Genomic DNA, 20,085 nt, shown 5'->3' on the forward strand with positions numbered 1-20,085 from the left:
CTTCCTGGGGTGCAGATTCTGTCCCATGCTGTGATGGTTCAGTGGTCTTCTCCCTTGCTCATTTAGCTTGATGGCTTTGTTTACATTATATGTAAATGTACTTCCATTGTCCTCTGCCTGTAACCAAGCTGGTCAGACATATATAATTATATATATTGCAATATATATGTGTAGAGAGAGAGTATATAATCTGTACATATATCACACAATGGCTTTCAGGACTAGTGTGTCACCAGTACACACATTGCACCTTTGAGATATATATATGGCCATACCAAATTCACAGTCCATTTTGGTCAATTTCACAGTCATAGGATTTTAAAAATTGTAAATTTCATGATTTCAGCTATTTAAATCTGAAATTTCATGGTGTTGTAATTGTAGGGGACCTGACCCAAAAAGGAGTTGTGGGGGGAGGGGGTCGCAAAGGTTATTGTGGGGATGCTGCTACCCTTACTTCTGCGCTGCTGCTGCTGGCAGTGGTGCTGCCTTCAGAGCTGGGCAGCTGGAGAGCGGCATCTGCTGACCAGGAGCCCAGCTCTGAAGGCAGAACCACTGCCAGCAGCAGCGCAGAAGTAAGAATGGCATGGTATGGTGTTGCCACCCTTACTTCTGCATTGCTGCCTGCAGAGCTGGGCCTTCAGTCAGCTGTTGCCACTCTCCAACTGCCCAGCGTTGAAGGCAGCAATGCAGAAGTAAGGGTGGCATGGTATGGTATTGCCACCCTTACTTTTGTGCTGCTGCTGGTGGGGTGCCGCCTTCAGAGCTGGGTGCCCAGCCAACAGCCTCCGCTCTCCATCCACCAGCTGCCACTCTCCGGACACCCAGCTCTGAAGGCAGCGCAGAACTAAAGGTGGCAATACTGTGGCCCCCCTAAAATAACCTTGTGACCCCCCCTGAAAGTCCCTTTTTGGTCAGGACCCCCAATTTGAGAAACTCTGGTCTCCCCCATGAAATCTGTGTAGTATAATGTAAAAGCACCCAAAAGACCAGATTTCACGGGAGACCAGATTTCACGGTCCATGACATGTTTTTCATGGCCATGAATTTGGTAGGGCTCTAGATCAGTGGTTCCCAAACTGGGGTTCACAAAATGTTACAGGGGGTTCTTGGGGAAAAATTCCCTAATGGCGGACTGAGCTGTCCATAGGGACCCCGGGCAGTACAGGGCTGGTAGGCCCTTGGGGACTTCCAAGAGCTCAGCAGATCAAAGCAAGCATATCTATCACACTGAGGAGATTTAAACTTCAAGACTCCTTATACGAAATAGAAAGGGAGGTGGATATTTTTTTTTGCTGTTTTTAAAACTAAATAGGCTGCTGGTGTTGTTTTTAAATTATTATGAAGAACAAATTTAAGCTTTGTTTGTTTGCCTGGACTGCTCAAGACCTGAATGCTTGTGTAGGAGGAACTCTTTGAGTTGGCTTCTTAAATACCTTCATGCTGTTTCACATCTGATACTTCTTGATGAAACATAGGAGCCAGAGGTGCTGTTATACCAATAAATTAAAAACCAGCAGGATCTTATTAAAGGGGAAAAGGCAAAATACCACATTTATTGTGAAAACAGAAAGAATCATAGTAAGCAGTTAGTTATAGTTATAACAATCCATTCAATCTCATATTTATTCATACATTCATTCATACACACACACACAGAGGTTCTGCGAGGTTGTTATCATAGTTACCAGCCTTAGAGTTGCTCATGCCAAGCCACTGGCCAGGTGGCCTGGACATGAGGAGGGAGCAGGGCCTTGTCAGATGCTCATCTGATGCTCCTGGAAGTTGGTTTTCAGAATCAGACCCCCAAAGTTCTCACTTTCTAGAGTCCATTTTTATAGGAATTTCTTCCTATGCCAGTCTATGGGAATTGCTTCATAATGCAGATAGCACATTCCTGACGGCTCTGTGCTGCTAGATGTTATCTTGTTCTTTGGTTCTCCCATTCTTAAGGCTGTTGGGTGGATTCCAGTCTGCCCTCCGGGGGTTCTGTGGTTATTTCCACTTGACGCCTTCTTCAGCCGATGGACACTGGATTCTGAGGCTGGCACCTCCCTGATCATTCAGTTATTATCCACACCAAGCGTCCATCCACATACATCCTCTATCTCTATTTTAATCACAATTGTTAATACAACAAAAGGGCGGGGAGTCTCTGGGTGCTGTTTCTGTTTTTACAGAGTATTGCTTTGAGTCTCTCTCTCTGTGAATTGCTTTGAGAACAGACTCTGTCTTAGAATGTACTAACGCAATTAGCAGCTTGCAAGTTTCACACATAGGGGGAGAGAAACAGTACCAAAAAGCAAGAAACCTCTTAATTAGTAATATTCTGGAATTTAAACTATGGGGAATCAAACTCATTTGTGATTTTAATACAGAACTTCTTTAATATGATCCAACAGTGCCAGTATGGGGGGGCGATGAGGGTCACGTGCTGCCCTTGTGTCGGCACCACACCCCCTCCCACCGGATCCCTCCCCTTTTTCTCCAGCAGTGCCCTCCCACCCCCCCAGGGTGCGCGGGGGCTTTGACCCCGCACCCCTTTTTTCTACTGGTGCCTCTGATAGGAGCCTTGTCTTATAACAGGCTTAATCAAAAGTCATACAAGCTACAAAAGTGAGATCTTGGAAGAGTGTTGCCATTTTCATAATGTAATAAAAATACTGTAATGATAAATAAAAATTAATAAATAGTGAATGTAATAAGCATGTCCTAAAAACAAATTTTATATTTCTAAGATCACTGCTTTTATAATTTATGCTGAGGTAAGGGAGAAAATCCCTGGAAATATTCATTTTTAGGAGGGGGTTCACAAGACTTGACATTTTAGTGAAAGAGGTTCGCGGGTTGTTAAAGTTTGGGAACCACTATATTATGGCAACAATGTGCTGGGGCAATGAGTGTGTCAGGCCTGATGTAAGTTACACTATGTGTGAGCTCTCTGCCTCTTGGCCTTGAAGGGCTTGTGTGTCACAATCACCTTAAAGATATTAAACTTTTTGTGAGCTGCCCTGTATAAGACATAGTACTATTTACAATTAAATATTTTCACAATGACTTTTTTTAAAAATGTGGGCTAGGTTCAGCATTTTTCCTGTTGCCTTTCCTGTCGTTCCTGTTTCTCCTGTTACTTCAAACACTTGTTTGGTAATTACTTTACAATTATGTACAGGGCATGACCTTGCAAATACATACCCGAGCATGAAAATGTCTGCATTTCCCCACATGTTAATTATACAAAGTTGCTAGTGTTTTTTGCATTCTTCATAAATTGCACTGAAAATTTTCTTTTTTCAAGTACAGTAACTTAAAACTGTCCAAGGAACATTGTAGAGGTGAGGATCAAATTTTAATCTGCTTTTTATATCTGCAAGGTTCATGAAAGTCCTGCTTTAAATTCTACAAAACTTTTTTTCTTATTCTCTCAGTATCAACAGATTATAATTTACTTGCAACCCTACAATAACAAACTATGTTTTTTCTCTTTTAACATAGGCCAAGATCCTACAGACACTTATACCCATATTTATCCCTACTCATCCGAACAGTTCAACTGTCTTCAAATATTTAAATAGCAAGTCAGTTTTCTCTTCTCTTATTTACAGCTACCCACTGGAAGCTTGAAACTGAATTTGGTTTCTTTAGTGATTATTGCTTCCACCCAGCAAACTCTTATATACAGTTTAATTTTACTCAGCTGAGTAAATTGAGTGTATGCATAAGTGTTTGCAGAATTAAGAATTAGAACATAATTAGGTAAGGAAACCAAATTCATCTTTGGGCTCCCAAAGGGTAGGTGCAGATAAGAGAAGTGGAAAAGTTATTTATATTTTAAGGCTATTTGTGAAAAATAGTTTATTGTCCAAACATTGCTCTGTGCTCACATAAACTTTTTTTTTTTTTAAGTTAAAATCTGCTTTGTGGGTTTGGAGTCTGTATAATATATTTCCAAATCAATGTATTACTTGACTTAAGGGCAAATTTAAGTTAGAGCAAATATTTCATGGATCTTCAGGTTTTCTGTACTCTTTGTTTTGAATTCAAGGGATAGTTTTGGAAAATAAACATAAAGTTTTAACATTCCAATATTCCTTGCGGGGCTTTTAAAAAAAATATTTTTGGTGCCACCTTCTTGTATGTAATGTGCTTTTAGCTTAACTCTATTCCCTACAATGTTTAGTAATGTAGTTAACTGCTGTGAGTATAGAGCTTGGGCAGAGAGAAGGGAAAAATATTATTTTATTATAAATAAATAATGGCTGGTAAATTTTTTCTTCCAGCTGGTTTTTCACAAGTAAACTTTGATTTACACCTGAAGTCATAAATCCATACTGTTCCTGCTTTCTTCTGCATTTAATGCTCTGCTTCCTCAAGAAGGATTGAGATTTAAAAGGTGGAGAACCACTTTACCCCAGAAAAATACTACTTATGCAGTCTTTTCTACTGAGTCAGCAAAACACTTAACTTTTAAATATGTGAGTAGTCCCACTGAAGACACTTGCTTAAAGTAGCACATGCCTATATGTTTTGCCTGATTGGGAGCTTAATGAATGAAGGAAGTAGGTGAGGATCATATGAGTGCTGGTTGTTGTGACTCAGTGTTAGATTCATGTCATATGCAAAAGTTTTGGTTTTAGTCAACCTGAATGCAATTTTTTGCATTGTTTACAGTCAGTATATAGTCACTTTTAAATTTAGACATAGACAAATATGTAAAGTTATGGTTCCAGGTGCTATTTTCCCCCTCCCCTTACAAACTCCCCAAACACTAGCTCCTCAACACCAAGCCTATGCAGAATGAAAGCAGATAAAGGAATGCTGTCAAGATTTCAAACAATTTGAACAAATCTCTACATGTTTCTAATAACACTTCAGCTGCACCCTTGATACTGTTGACGCATTTTGTACTTAGTGCAAATGACCAGTTTAGTTTTATTATCCTATCTGGTTATTGTGTAGTAGTACAGTATTGATTGTTTGAGCATTTGACACTGCCAGAGAATGTCTAAAGTATATAATTTAAAAAACAAACCAAACAAAATGTATTTTTAATTCAAATAATAAATCCAGCAAAAATTCCTATTCATCATCCTCCCCCTGTTTTGTTTTTTAGGAAAAACTATCTTTATTTTAGGTTTAAACTGTGTAACAGCATACCCTTAATCCTTCTATTAGTCTCTCAGTTTGTCATGGTTACCATAAAGAAGGAAGGAACTACTGTGCATTCAGTACCTTTTCGCAAGAGTATGCAAAACAAAAACAAAACAATTTTTGTTTTTGAAGGTGGAGGGAAATAGGGACAATTGACAATTTGTTATATCAAACAGGAACTAGCCCTTATGCTTTTGTAGTCAGCTGTGGTGTTTATTTTTTTTCCTATTTAATGATCAAACAAATTTCTACCCTATTATAAAATATTGTTGCATCGAGTTTCATTTTGATATCAATGTGAGGTTTAAGCATTCTTATACTACTAAATAGATGTATTTTAAAACTAGAAGGGTCTGACTTTTTTTAAAACTAATCAAAGCAAGGAAATTCAGAATTAAAGCTAAAAGAAAAGGAGGACTTGTGGCACCTTAAAGCTGTTTCTCTCCTTAGTCTGCCAAGTTGAGCTTTGTTAATACATTCAGTATTAAGCAAATGGTGCAATGGTACACTGAACTTTTTTTGTTCCCCATAGCCAGTGTCAAGAATTGAGGCAAGATTTTAAACATTTTTTTCAAAGTTACACTTTCAAAATGTGGGAGCATATAAAATCTCGGGTTTGCAAAGGGTATATGAGTATATTTAACCCGATTGTGGGGAAGAACTGACAATGGCCCTGTGTCTATCATGGTCCGGATAAGAGTTCTGATACTTTTTAATCTCTGTGGATTTGTAAAGATTAAATTTGTCTTTCACTGACATCAGATGTCATGAGTTTTCATTCAGAGCAGATTTCCCACACTTAAACAAACATCCTCTGCCTGGACTAAAGAGCCCAGTTCATAAAACAAAAAGAGTGGTTTTGTGACTGTTAGCTATTTTGAGTGGAGTGGCCCTGAGGGAGGAAAGAAGCTTTCCATTGTGTCTCCACATGTACTAACAATTGCTAGCTAGAGTATCCTTGCTTAATGTTGCTGAGAAGCAGTTAGCTTGTGCTAATGCAATAGTTCAGCATAGCTGAAGCAATGCACTTTAAAGGTTGATTACCATGTCATGAGCTCTGCCTAATTCGTAGCACATCTAATTTTGAAATGAAGTTTCCCACAGTTTGGCTTCAAGTTCTGCAATGACGTCTTGGGAAGACCTTACAGAATTCATTTGAAGGGCAGGAAGGCTGCACCTCATGTAGAAGCAAAACTTGCAGTCCACAGGATATGTGTGGCATGAACTACAGTAGTCTGTCTGTGAGACACATGCTATTTTTAAATAGTCTTCCTGTAAACTCTTGGACTCCTTCTCTAGTGATCTTTGCTGACAAGGCCATGAGGTTACTGGTGTTATAAATCTGGGTGTTTTCCTGTGTTAACATAATGTATTGTACAAAAACCACTAGTTTTTTACGTAGCGAGACTGCCCTCTCCTTTCATGTGGCTGGGTGAAAATGGTGTTTTTACATTGAGAGGAAGCATGCTAAAACTACTTGCAACTGGTAGTCAAGATCTGGTTCTGTTCTGGACTCTGCCACAGACTTGCTGTATGACTGTGAGCCAGTCACTTAACCTCTTTGCCTCATTTTTCCTGTTTGCAGATATCCATAATATCTGTCTTACCAGGATGTTACATGTGTATCTTCACTTCTTCAGTATTTCTAGTGTGCAGTGGGTCTCCTGGAGCAGGTCCTCAAAGAATAAATCCTGAAGCACTTACATGAGAGGAAAGTGATCAGGAACAGTCAGCATGGATTCACCAAGGGAAGGTCATGCCTGACTAATCTAATCGCCTTCTATGATGAGATTACTGGTTCTGTGGATGAAGGGAAAGCAGTGGATGTATTGTATCTTGACTTTAGCAAAGCTTTTGACACAGTCTCCCACAGTATTCTTGTCAGCAAATTAAAGAAGTATGGGTTGGATGAATGCACTATAAGGTGGGTAGAAAGTTGGCTAGATTGTCGGGCTCAACGGGTAGTGATCAATGGCTCCATGTCTAGTTGGCAGCCGGTGTCAAGTGGAGTGCCCCAGGGGTCGGTCCTGGGGCTGGTTTTGTTCAATATCTTCATAAATGATCTGGAGGATGGTGTGGATTGCACTCTCAGCAAATTTGCGGATGATATTAAACTGGGAGGAGTGGTAGATATGCTGGAGGGCAGGGATAGGATACAGAGGGACCTAGACAAATTGGAGGATTGGGCCAAAAGAAATCTGATGAGGTTCAATAAGGATAAGTGCAGGGTCCTGCACTTAGGACGGAAGAACCCAATGCACCGCTACAGGCTAGGGACTGAATGGCTAGGCAGCAGTTCTGCGGAAAAGGACCTAGGGGTGACAGTGGACGAGAAGCTGGATATGAGTCAGCAGTGTGCCCTTGTTGCCAAGAAGGCCAATGGCATTTTGGGATGTATAAGTAGGGGCATAGCCAGCAGATCGAGGGACGTGATCATCCCCCTCTATTTGGCATTGGTGAGGCCTCATCTGGAGTACTGTGTCCAGTTTTGGGCCCCACACTACAAGAAGGATGTGGATAAATTGGAGAGAGTCCAGCGAAGGGCAACAAAAATGATTAGGGGTCTGGAACACATGAGTTATGAGGAGAGGCTGAGGGAACTGGGATTGTTTAGTCTGCGGAAGAGAAGAATGAGGGGGGATTTGATAGCTGCTTTCAACTACCTGAGAGGTGGTTCCAGAGAGGATGGTTCTAGACTATTCTCAGTGGTGGAAGAGGACAGGACAAGGAGTAATGGTCTCAAGTTGCAGTGGGGGAGGTTTAGGTTGGATATTAGGAAAAACTTTTTCACTAGGAGGGTGGTGAAACACTGGAATGCGTTACCTAGGGAGGTGGTGGAATCTCCTTCCTTAGAAGTTTTTAAGGTCAGGCTTGACAAAGCCCTGGCTGGGATGATTTAATTGGGGATGGGTCCTGCTTTTGAGCAAGGGGTTGGACTAGATGACCTCCTGAGGTCCCTTCCAACCCTGATATTCTATGATTCTATGATTCCTCAGAGACCTGTGGCTTCATCTATGTGGCTCTGATTTGCAGAACTGGGGATTAAGGTTGTTGCTGCCACTTTGTAAGCTTTATGTTGTATGTGTCACCATCTTCTGAATCACCATCTTCCATCAGCAGGAGTCTCTGGAAATGCTGTTTCATAGCAAAATAGGAGACTTAGAACCAAAAAATAGAGACTCTTTTTGAAGAAGAGTAACACCAGTGAAAAGGAAATTGTTATTTGAAAACAAAGTATACTTGATCTATGGAACTCACTGCTGCAGCTACTGATTCAAATAATTTTAGATTAAAAAAGATTAATACACTAGCATCTGGAGTTACAAGTGTTATCTAAGGACTAGATGCTGCAAGTGGATCCATGTGGGTGTAGGGATGTGCAGATCCATTTTTAGGATTTAGACCTTAGCTACAATAGTGTAAGGCAGGGATGGCCAACTTGTGGCTCTGGAGCCATAGACTCCTCCTTGTACAGGCACCGACTCCAGGGCTGGAGCTACAGGCACCAACTTTCTAATGTGCCCGGGGGGGGGGGTTCACTGCTCAACCCTTGGCTCTGCCACACGCCCTGCCCCCACTCCACCCCTTCCCGTGCCCTCCCCTGAGTCTGCAGTGCTGTCACTCCTCCCCATCACCCCCAGAACCTCCTGCACACCATGAAACAGATGATTGGCAGGTGTGGGGAGGGAGCGGGAGGTGCTGATGGGGCAGTGCTGCTGGTGGGCAGGAGGTACTGGGAGCCGGGGGTGAAGGGAAGCTGATGGGGGGGCTGCTGACATATTACGGTAGCTCTTTGGCAATGTACATTGGTAAATTCTGGCTCCTTTTCAGGCTCAGGTTGGCCAGACCTGGTATAAGGGCTATTCATTTTCATATAGCTGGGCATAAAGTGATCATCTCCTGAGCTCAAGAATGCATACTATTCTCTCTCTGCACCCCCACCTCTGCCAAATAAATAACATAGTCATGGCGTTGTCCAGTCTTGCAGGTGCATGAAGCAGAAGCTGGTATAAGTCACTCCTGGAAGCAGAATAATGTACTTAATGGACTTTGGTCTGTTCTGATATGTTAGTAAATAGGAGGCTCAAGGAGAGAAGCTCTCTCCTAATCTTTTGGCTCTTACATGTCCTCTTGCTGGTTTTGGTCTGTATGAGCAAAGGGTTGTTAGAATTTCACTTAAAATAATAGTTCTTCCCTTCTTCCATTCCTCCAGTTTTTAGACCTCATGTAGGACGATGCAGTTGTTCCCTGTAGCTTATACAGTAAGAGTTTGGTGCTATTGGAGCAAGTTTACCAAGGCTGGTGAAGAGATTCTATTTCATAGCTATCATAGTCTTAGTTCCTTGATTTTACTTCTTTGTACCAATATTATAAGGCTTTGGTTGTTTGGGTTCTGTTGAACTGAAGGCAGAGTGAAACAGGAAACAGATATAGGTGTGAGGTTTTTTGCAGGAGTGGTGGGTGAAATTCTGTGGGCTGCATTGTGCAGGAGGTCAGACTAGATGATCATAATGGTCCCATCTGACCTAAATATCTATGAATTGTTTAACAAGCGGAAAAGCTCCGTGGAATGTATATGCAGCTACAGCAGCCTTGAAGTAAGGCTAAATTAGTGCAGTTTTACAAAATGACACACAACCTACCAAACCATTGCTAGCTATTGACCCCACAGTAGCAGCCTTGTCCAGGCTCCCACCCATTGAATGCTCAGAGCATTCTGCCATTGGCTGTCAGAGCAATGGTACTACCACTAAAGCCTGAAGAATTGTCTTGATAGGTTCAATTTTGATTATTTTAAGCTGTTGACTATGGCAATCTGCAAATGTGCCCTAAATTGTAGTTAGCCATGATTGGCTTTAAATACACCAATACTTGGGAAACCCATGGACCTAGTAATTCTTGATTAATCAGGTTCTCTTTGTTTGAGGGAGAATCTTGAAATACTAAATTCTCAATTGTTTTCATAGGTGCAACTTTTCAAGGGTATTTCTAGGGTAGTTCTGCTGTTTATATTATGAACAGGGAGTTAGAGCAGAATTTTCTTGAAGCTAAGCAGGGCTGATTGTAGTTGTTCTTTCCTTCTCTGAATCTGGAAAAATGGGTAAGCCAGTGTATGCTGCAAAAGCACGTTACTTAATAAACTGAATAGGTATAGGGAATCTTTTGCTGTTAATATTGGCCTCGAATCAGGAATACCTCCTCATTCAGAAAAGCATGGAAGCCTGTCCTCAACCTTTAAGCATGTGCTTAAGTTCCATTGAAAATAAGCACTTAAGCTGGTCCATGAAGGAGGCTGTCCTGCCTTTGTCTGTAGCCTATCCTTAGTGATTCGGCAGGAGATGGAAAACCCATCATAATGCTTTTTGAGATTTTCACCTATTTTATTATACACAAAAACATGACCAGAGAATTCTAATGAGGAGGCTGACCACGTCCATGACTGAATCTACCTCTAAACTGGAATTCAGTAGCTGCTCCAGCACCAGCCTCAGCCTTTTAGTCATTACCAAGTGGAGCGGTACTGCGTCTGTAGGTATCTCTGTCAGCCTCTCTCCGAGTAAGACGAGCAGGGCGTTCACCTTCCAGACCTTTGGGCTGCGGTCCGCCAGTCTCAGGGCGGCTACAGCACAGGGTGACAAGCACAATCTCGGGGTAGATGAAGATAATCACGCAAATACTGGATACCCTCGTTGGTCAGATACCAGTAAAAGTGCCTCCAAGCAAACTTCTCCTTCACATAGCCACGCGATTTCAGTGACTGCATGGCTTTCATGACATGGAGGTTGGGCACATTCTTGTCTTCCAGCTCTGGGTGTTTAGGCATGTGAACGTCTTTCTTGGCCACCATCACTCCCTCCTTAAAAAGGAGTTTGTAGATGGCAATCCGGTTCTTCTTGGGCATCAACATTGTGGTGCTAGCAGTAAGCCCGAGAGCTGGAAAGCTAGGCAATTGTGCAAACAGGAAGGAAATTGTCTTCAACTGAGATGCATATATGTGTCCGAGGGCAGAAATTAGTTCTGCAGTTGGAACTTAGTTAATAATTCTGTTATGCAATTCAGACTCAAATTCATCTCCTGCTCCCCCATGTGTTGGCTCTACAGGTGTTAACAGAAGAAAAGTTTACTCATGTATGTTACTAAAATCAGCAGATATGACTGTGAATTCAGCTAGCAGTCACGTCTGTTCAGGAAGTTGGTGTCGTTTTCACATGATCGCTTTTCTGACCATACCCACAAGTTTAAAAACCTCTCTCTATAGGCCTTGCTGTTAGCAGCACACATACAAACTTAAATACACAAGTGCTAAATGAGATTTCCTAATGTATGCATTGCTGTATTTGCTGGCAGCAGTCATGTGCAGCAGCATACCTTGAATTAACTACAACTTTGTGTAGTCATGCTTGAGTCACTTGTAGCCATAACTGGTGAAGTGAATCTTATAGTTGAGGGCATGTTTTTATCTATGGTTTTACAGGGGAGGATTGACTTTCATTATTCTGACTTTATCGGCTTTTTGTGAAAAGTTGGAATTCCAGCTTTACACTCTGACATCTATTTCTAGCCAAAAAAAATAGTGAAATGCATAAAAAGTTAGTCCCTGATGGTTGGACTGAGGGGGTATATGTCTCTTGAATTTTATTTCTTTATTTTAATTATAAAGAAAATGGCAATTTTTTTTAACCGAAGTGCTTGCTTATCTTCCCTTTCCTTTTTATAATTCCCCTTTCCTAGGTACCTATTAGAACAGGACTTTCCAGGCATGAGGATTGGTCCAGAGCCTACCACAGATTCTTTCATTGCTGTGATGCATGGAGATGCAGAAGGGAGTACTCCTGGAAATGCATTAGTTGTGGACCCCAAGAAGCCATTCCGTAAACTCAGCCGCTTTGGAAACGCTTTTTTGAACAGGTAAGGGCAGGCTCATTGCTGGGTTTTTGTTTTTAAGTTTAAAGTTCCATCTGTCTCACCTTCTCTATGACATTTACTAAGACTACTCATTTTCTGCTATATTCCTTTTTAACAAGGCAAATGATGCATATTCAAATGCAGCAACCAGCAGTTGGGAATTGTTATATAAATTAATATCTAAAGATTAAAATACCATATAGTGAATTTTTAACGTGGAGCTGAACGTGTCCAATCACAACAGTTGACTGTGAAGGGAGAGAACATGCAGTAAACAAACATTTTAATGGTGGTCCAGACTACACAAAAATATAAATATGGTATATGTTCAGTTACAGGAACTGTACTTGTCATTATGAAAATTAATTCACAAAAAGCTGCTAAAAGGTCTCTTCAGCCAAATGTCTCTTCGGTGTGAGAGTTTCAGCAATTCATAACTCTAGAGCAGACTTAGCCCTAGCTGGCCTTCTCTGCCTTAGAGAATGGAACTTGTAGATTAGCACCAACATAAGTACCAGTAGTGCTGTGTGTCCACACCAGCTATGCTCTTTTAGGTACAGGTTGGTTGTAGTTTTGGTCTGCATCCATTATTGTGTTCTTTTACATCGTTACTTTTGTGCTGCCCTCTGGATACCACAGTTCCTGGCACAGCCCTCTAAAGCAGTGGTCTCTGGAGATTTAAAAGACCTCCTAACAAGGACAACATATGAAAAATTCCACGTGATTTGTGTGCACTTCCAAGCTGCAAGTGATGAATTTTGACGAGTGGAATAGATGAAGACAGCCTTCAAGGGTTTTGATAAGACAGCGTAGTACTGGGGTTTGGGTGGTGTATTATCATTTTATTTTGCATAATTGTGGGATCTTTAACTGGTTGTAAGCCTTGCAGCCTGGAGCACATAGTACTCCTGGGGAATTCTGCATCACTGCGTATGTGCAGAATTTATTTCCCCTGCAGATTTCTTTGCTTCCCTGCAGAAAAATAACTTTCTGACAGGGAAGCAAAGGGAATCTACAAGAGCGGTCATGCGACCCTCCCCAGCAGTATGTTTCGAGTGCCCAGGGCAGCCAGCAGAGAGGTAAATCTCTGTGGGCAGGAGACAGGACTGGGGAAGACCCAGCTGGTGACTCCTACCCTGCAACGGGCTCAGCTGCTAATCACAGCTAGCCTGGGGAGGACGGGACTTCCTCGTCTCCTGCACAGCATCTGGGGCCAGGTTAGACCCACCGCCAGATTTCTCCCCCAGCTGCAGGAAGCTCTGCATACTCTCCCCCCGGCCTGCCCACATACACTTCCTGCACCCATCTTTCCTCAACTGCAGGGGGAGGGATCCCTGTACATGGAGCTGCTCCCCCATCCACCCAACCCCTGTGCATCCAGACCCCCTCATACCCAGACCCTCTTGCTGAGCCCCACTCCCCCTGCATCTGAACCATCCCAACGAGCCAGCTGGATCCCCACCCCACTGAGCCCCAGACAGTTTGCACCTGGATGCCCACTCCCCCCCAGCATCTGGACCTCCAGTGAGCCCCCTACACCCAGACTCCCTTGCTATACTCTATTCCCCCCCACCCATACAACACCCCCGCTGAATCCCAACCACCTTCACCTGGACCCTCCTGCAGAGTCCCATTACTGTTGCACCCAGACCCACAACTAGCCCCTGTTGATCCAGATTCTCCCCCCGCTCCCAGATCCCCCACTGAGCCACCCACACCCAGATTGCCCCACACAGAATCCTCTCAACCCACACCTGGACCTTCCCCACTTTAAGCCCCTCCACACTTGAATCCTGCTTTGCTGAGCCTGCATGCCCACACAGAGGGGCAGGGCCCTGGGGTGTTTCTGGGGCAGGCCAGGTCCTTGCGCTGTGTCAGGGTTGGGTGCAGCTTCACCACTGAGTCCATGTGCCAGGGGTGGGGAAGTGGCACAGATCTCCCACCTCTGTGCAGCCAGCCAGTGGCCCGTGCTCCCCAATGCCATGCTGGAGCCGCCACATTTATTTGACAAATAAAATTTGCAGAATTTTAAATTTTTTGGCACAGAACATAGAGTAACATAGACTCTATTCATGTATTGGGTCAAATCCCACAACCCCTGCTGAGTTAAAACTCCCAGTGACTTCAGTGAACAGAGTAAGCACTTCATGAACCAGCCTTCTTTTGTTTTCCTGCTGTACTTGGTGGTGGTTTGAAGAGGAAGCCAGGACCTGTAAGACAAGTTAAGTTAAATTGGTTCCCTTCTAACACGAGTGCTTCCTGTTCTGCTGATAAACTCTAGCTTGTGCTTTAGCAGAGCTGTTAGAGTGCAGTGTTTTCTCATGTTGTTTTTATTCATGGAAGAAAGCCTGTGTGTGCTTGAAGCCAGGCAGCCTGTTGGTTTGCTAAGAAATGAATTTATGTAAATAACTACGGCAGCTCTCTGGGCAGCTGCAGTTAAGTTTTTTTTTAAATGTATTTTTGTAGCAAATACTCCTTGCTATTGTGACCAAAGCTCTGGTCTCCACTGCATATTCCTCTATTCTTTCTCCACAAGAGAGTGTAGTACTGTTCTGTATACCAAGCAATCCATGAAAGCCATGTACATGAGAAGTATGTAGTAAACAGTACTTATACAATACACTACTGATTAAACAGACACATAGTAATAGTGAACATTTGCTGACATAAGTAGGACGACCTAGTTTCTTTCCTAAATCACACCATAGCTAACTGTCTCAGCCCCTGAGTTCCCCAAAGGAAAGCTGTGTTTCTGGCTGAAAAGAAAACGTATCAGACATGGTTACTGACTAAATTATTAAAATAAATGCACTGTTTTGGTGCAAGATATCTACTGCAATGCGATTATAAACCAGCAACCTTCGCCTCCCTGATACTTACAAGCTCCCCGTCAGCATGTCCAAAATTGCTGCAAAAAATTATCATTCACGTGTTATTCTGACCACGTTTCAAATCCCTCAACTGCCTCCACTTACCCTATCATAGAATCATAGAATAACAGAGTTGGAAGGGACCTCTGGAGGCCATCTAGTCCAACCCCCTGCCCAGAGCAGGACCAATCCCAACTAAATCATCCCAGCCAGGGCTTTGTCAAGCCTGACCTTAAAAACTTCTAAGGAAGGGGATTCCACCACCACCCTAAGTAACGCATTTCAGTGTTTTACCACCCTCCTAGTGAAAAAGTTTTTCCTAATATCCAACCTAAACCTCCCCCACTGCAACTTGAGACCATTACTCCTTGTCCTGTCATCTGCTATCACTGAGAATAGTCTAGATCCATCCTCTTTGGATCCACCTTTCAAGTAGTTGAAAGCAGCTATCAAATCCCCCCTCATTCTTCTCTTCCATAGACTAAACAATCCCAGTTCCCTCAGCCTCTCCTCATAACTCATGTGTTCCAGTCCCCTAATCATTTTTGTTGCCCTTTGCTGGACTCTCTCCAATTTCTCCACATCATTCTTGTAGTGTGGGGCCCAAAACTGGACACAGTACTCCAGATGAGGCCTCACCAATGTCGAATAGAGGGGAACAATCACGTCCCTCGATCTGCTGGCAATGCCCCTACTTATACACCCCAAAATGCCATTGGCCTTCTTGGCAACAAGGGCACACTGTTGACTTATATCCAGCTTCTCGTCCACTGTCACCCCTAGGTCCTTCTCTGCAGAACTGCTGCCTAGCCATTCGGTCCCTAGTCTGTAGCGGTGCATTGGATTCTTCCGTCCTAAGTGCAGGACTCTGCACTTGTCCTTGTTGAACCTCATCAGATTTCTTTTGGCCCAATCCTCCAATTTGTCTAGGTCCCTCTGTATCCTATCCCTACCCTCCAGCGTATCTACCACTCCTCCCAGTTTAGTGTCATTAGCAAACTTGCTGAGAGTGCAATCCACACCATCCTCCAGATCATTAATGAAGATATTGAAGAAAACGGGCCCCAGGACCGATCCTTGGGGCACTCCACTTGATACCGGCTGCCAACTAGACATGGAGCCATTGATCACTACCTGTTGAGCCCGACAATCTTTCTACCCACCTTGTAGTGCATCCATCCAGCCCATACTTCTTTAACGTGCTGACAAGAAAACTGTGGGAGACCGTGTCAAAAGCTTTGCTAAAGTCGAGGAATAACACGTCCACTGCTTTCCCTTCATCCACAGAACCAGTTATCTCATCATAGAAGGCAATTAGATTAGTCAGGCATGACTTGCCCTTGGTGAATCCATGCTGACTGTTCCTGATCACTTTCCTTTCCTCTAAGTGCTTCAGAATTGATTCTTTGAGGACCTGCTCCATGATTTTTCCGGGGACTGAGGTGAGGCTGACCGGCCTGTAGTTCCCAGGATCCTCCTTCTTCCCTTTTTTAAAGATGGGCACTACATTAGCCTTTTTCCAATCTTCCGGGACTTCCCCCGGTCGCCATGAGTTTTCAAAGATAATGGCCAATGGCTCTGCAATGAAATCCGCCAACTCCTTTAGCACTCTCAGATGCAACGCATCTGGCCCCATGGACTTGTGCACGTCCAGCTTTTCTAAATAGTCCCGAACCACTTCTTTCTCCACAGAGGGCTGGCTACCTCCTCCCCATGCTGTGCTGCCCAGTGCAGTAGCCTGGGAGCTGACCTTGTTCATGAAGACAGAGGCAAAAAAAGCATTGAGTACGTTAGCTTTTTCCACATCCTCTGTCACTAGGTTGCCTTCCTCATTTAGTAAGGGGCCCACACTTTCCTTGGATTTCTTCTTGTTGGTAACATACCTGAAGAAACCCTTCTTGTTACTCTTAACATCCCTCGCTAGCTGCAACTCCAGGTGTGATTTAGCCTTCCTGATTCCATTCCTACATGCCCGAGCAATATTTATATACTCATCCCTGGTCATTTGTCCAATCTTCCACTTCTTGTAAGCCTCTTTTTTGCGTTTAAGATCAGCAAGGATTTCACTGTTAAGCCAAACTGGTCACCTGCCATATTTACTATTCTTTCTACGCATCGGGATGGTTTGTCCCTGTAACCTCAATAAGGATTCTTTAAAATACAGCCAGCTCTCCTGGACTCCTTTCCCCCTCATGTTATTCTCCCAGGGGATCTTGCCTATCAGTTCCCTGAGGGAGTCAAAGTCTGCTTTTCTGAAGTCCAGGGTCCGTATTCTGCTGCTTTCCTTTCTTCCTTGTGTCAGGATCCTGAACTCGACCATCTCATGGTCACTGCCTCCCAGGTTCCCATCCACTTTTGCTTCCCCTACTAATTCTTCCCGGTTTGTGAGCAGCAGGTCAAGAAGAGCTCCGCCCCTAGTTGGTTCCTCCAACACTTGCACCAGGAAATTGTCCCCTACAGTTTCCAAAAACTTCCTGGATTGTCTGTGCACCGCTGTATTGCTCTCCCAGCAGATATCAGGGTGATTGAAGTCGCCCATGAGAACCAGGGCGTGCGATCTAGTAGCTTCTGCGACTTGCCGGAAGAAAGCCTCGTCTACCTCATCCACCTGGTCCGGTGGTCTATAGCAGACTCCCACCATGACATCACCCTTGTTGCTCAGGCTTCTAAACTTAATCCAGAGACACTCAGGTTTTTCTGCAGTTTCATACTTGAGCTCTGAGCAGTCATACTGCTCCCTTACATACAGTGCAACTCCCCCACCTTTTCTCGCCTCCCTGTCCTTTCTGAACAGTTTATACCCATCCATGATAGTACTCCAGTCATGCGAGTTATCCCACCAAGTCTCCGTTATTCCAATCACATCATAATTCCCTGACTTTGCCAGGACCTCCAGTTCTCCCTGCTTGTTTCCCAGGCTTTATTCATTTGTATATAGGCACTTGAGATAACCCGCTGATCGCCCCTTGTTCTTAGTATGAGGCAGGAGCCCTCCCCTCTCACACGCTCCTGCTCGTGCTTCCTCCCGGTATCCCGCTTCCCCACTTACCTCAGGGCTTTGGTCTCCTTCCCCTGGTGAACCTAGTTTAAAGCCCTCCTCACTAGGTTAGCCAGCCTGCTCGCGAAGATGCTCTTCCCTCTCTTCGTTAAGTGGAGCCCGTCTCTGCCTAGCACTCCTCCTTCTTGGAACACCATCCCATGGTTGAAGAATCCAAAGCCTTCTCTCCGACACCACCTGCGTAGCCATTAATTGACTTCCACGATTCGACGATCCCTACCCTGGCCTTTTCCTTCCACAGGGAGGATGGACGAGAACACCACTTGCACCTCATACTCCTTTATCCTCCTTCCCAGAGCCACGTAGTTTAAACTATCGAATTTAAACTTCTTAAATTTGCATTCAAGGACTTGTGTAACTTCCACCTTCCCTGTATCTCAGATCTTGTTACTTATTTTCCTTCCCTCATCCCCTTTGCATTACTGGTATTGACAGTCTTGGCATCCCATTTTATTATTTTTCTATTTCTATCTTTTTGGGCCTTGCTCTGCTGCTCCCTTTGGTTGGAACAGCCTTCCAATCCCAGTACTCCAGGACCCCTTGTGACCCGGATTGCCTGGGGTAGCCCTCACTGAAAATGTCAATGTCAGTGCAGACTGCAAAAAGAACAGATTCTCCCAAAACTGGTGCTTAACACTGAAGTTGCAAACTGTACTCCTGATCCCTTACACTGGTTATCAAGAAGCAGAAGAAAAGAAATCACGCAGCCCCCTTTATTGCATTCCAGTTCTCTGGCTCCCAATTGGTGCAGAGGTCCAGTAAAGTGAGAAGTTATTTAAAAACTCTGCTCACTTATACAAAATGTTCTGACCCCAAAGGCCAGCCACATTGCCAGGTCAATAGTAGTTTGGATGTTATCCAAAATACCACACTGCCAGCCAATCCTTTAGTCTCTAAAACTAAAGGTTTATTATAACGAAAAAAGAAGGAACAAAAAGAGAGTTTTTAAATGGTAAAGCATTGTACATACATGCAAAGACTTCAAAGTCCATGTATCAGGTTGTTAGCAGTATTGGTGAGTCACTGGCTTGAAAGTCCCTCTGGAATGCATCCACAGCTTGGATGGGTCATTCAGTCCTTTGTTCAGAACTTCAGTTTGTAGAAAAGTTACTCCAGAAGTAAGAAGCAGGAATGAAGAGAGAATGGAGAAGATACAGCCTTTTATATACTTTTGCCTTGTGGCTTGTACTTCCTTTGTCCCAAACACAAGCTTCACAGCACATGTCATGGAAAAACCTTAGAGTTCTCTGTCCATAGACATGCCTCTATATGTTTTGCTGACTCATTAGGTGTATCCCCAGGCTCCTTTCCCTGGGTTCATTGTACCTCTGATGACCCTTGATGGACCATTGAACAGGCTAGGCAGTGCCGATGCCAATCTGTGTGGGGGTGTACCCAGAAACACAGCACAAGTTTGGAAATACAGATATATGCTACATATCTATAACTGATGATGCAAAGGTGATACAAACATATAAACAAGATTATCATACTTGGTAAACTGTAACATTTTTGCAGATACCTTACACGGTGTATCTGGTCTGATTAATTGCAATTTTATAATATTGATATCAATAACATCGCAAAGTGTTCCACCCCTCCTTTTTTAAGAATTGAGATCTCTTAAAGACTTGTGTTCCACAAAGCTCACATCAGTCACATGTAACATAAGAGAGGAAATAGTGACTGAGAGAATGGAGAAGTTAGCAAACAAACAAAAAAGAAGCGGTACCACCAAGAGTTGCACGTAGTGAACCTAACCAGCCACATTATTATTATTATTATACTTTTATTCCTCCCTACTTTTTGTTGCTCTTGATAGTAGTTGACATGTCTAAAACTAAATTATAAGTTCCTAGGTGCAGCGACAGTACCTCTTTTTTTGTTCTGTAAAAAACCCTAGTTAGCATGCCCTTGGATGCTGATGAAGTACTCAAGAATGAAAATTGCTACAAGGTTACAGAAATTTTTTTACGATATTAATTTGCATTTGAGAAATAGCATGTGATTATGTAGGCAAAAGGCTATGTGGTGATGCATACAGTGTACACCAGAAGGTAGAGTTAAGGATGTAAGTGCAACCTTAATTTACCTTTTTTA

At 43.3% G+C, this 20,085-nt stretch overlaps 1 protein-coding gene and 1 pseudogene across 1 annotated transcript in view; one reads left to right on the forward strand and one right to left on the reverse strand.

Annotated features, from left to right (window-relative positions):
- The window catches only part of EHD4 (EH domain containing 4), a 59,574-nt gene that overhangs the window by 3,686 nt on the left and 35,803 nt on the right, over positions 1-20,085 (forward strand). Inside the window, exon 2 of the mRNA XM_077818837.1 lies at positions 11,884-12,060. Within this exon, the coding sequence (XP_077674963.1) occupies positions 11,884-12,060 (177 nt within the window). The remainder of the gene's footprint in view (positions 1-11,883; positions 12,061-20,085) is intronic.
- On the reverse strand, positions 10,511-11,078 carry LOC144266765 (small ribosomal subunit protein eS10 pseudogene; annotated as a pseudogene).

The sequence above is a fragment of the Eretmochelys imbricata genome, chromosome 6 (assembly GCF_965152235.1).
Source record: "Eretmochelys imbricata isolate rEreImb1 chromosome 6, rEreImb1.hap1, whole genome shotgun sequence".
Taxonomy (NCBI): domain Eukaryota; kingdom Metazoa; phylum Chordata; order Testudines; family Cheloniidae; genus Eretmochelys; species Eretmochelys imbricata.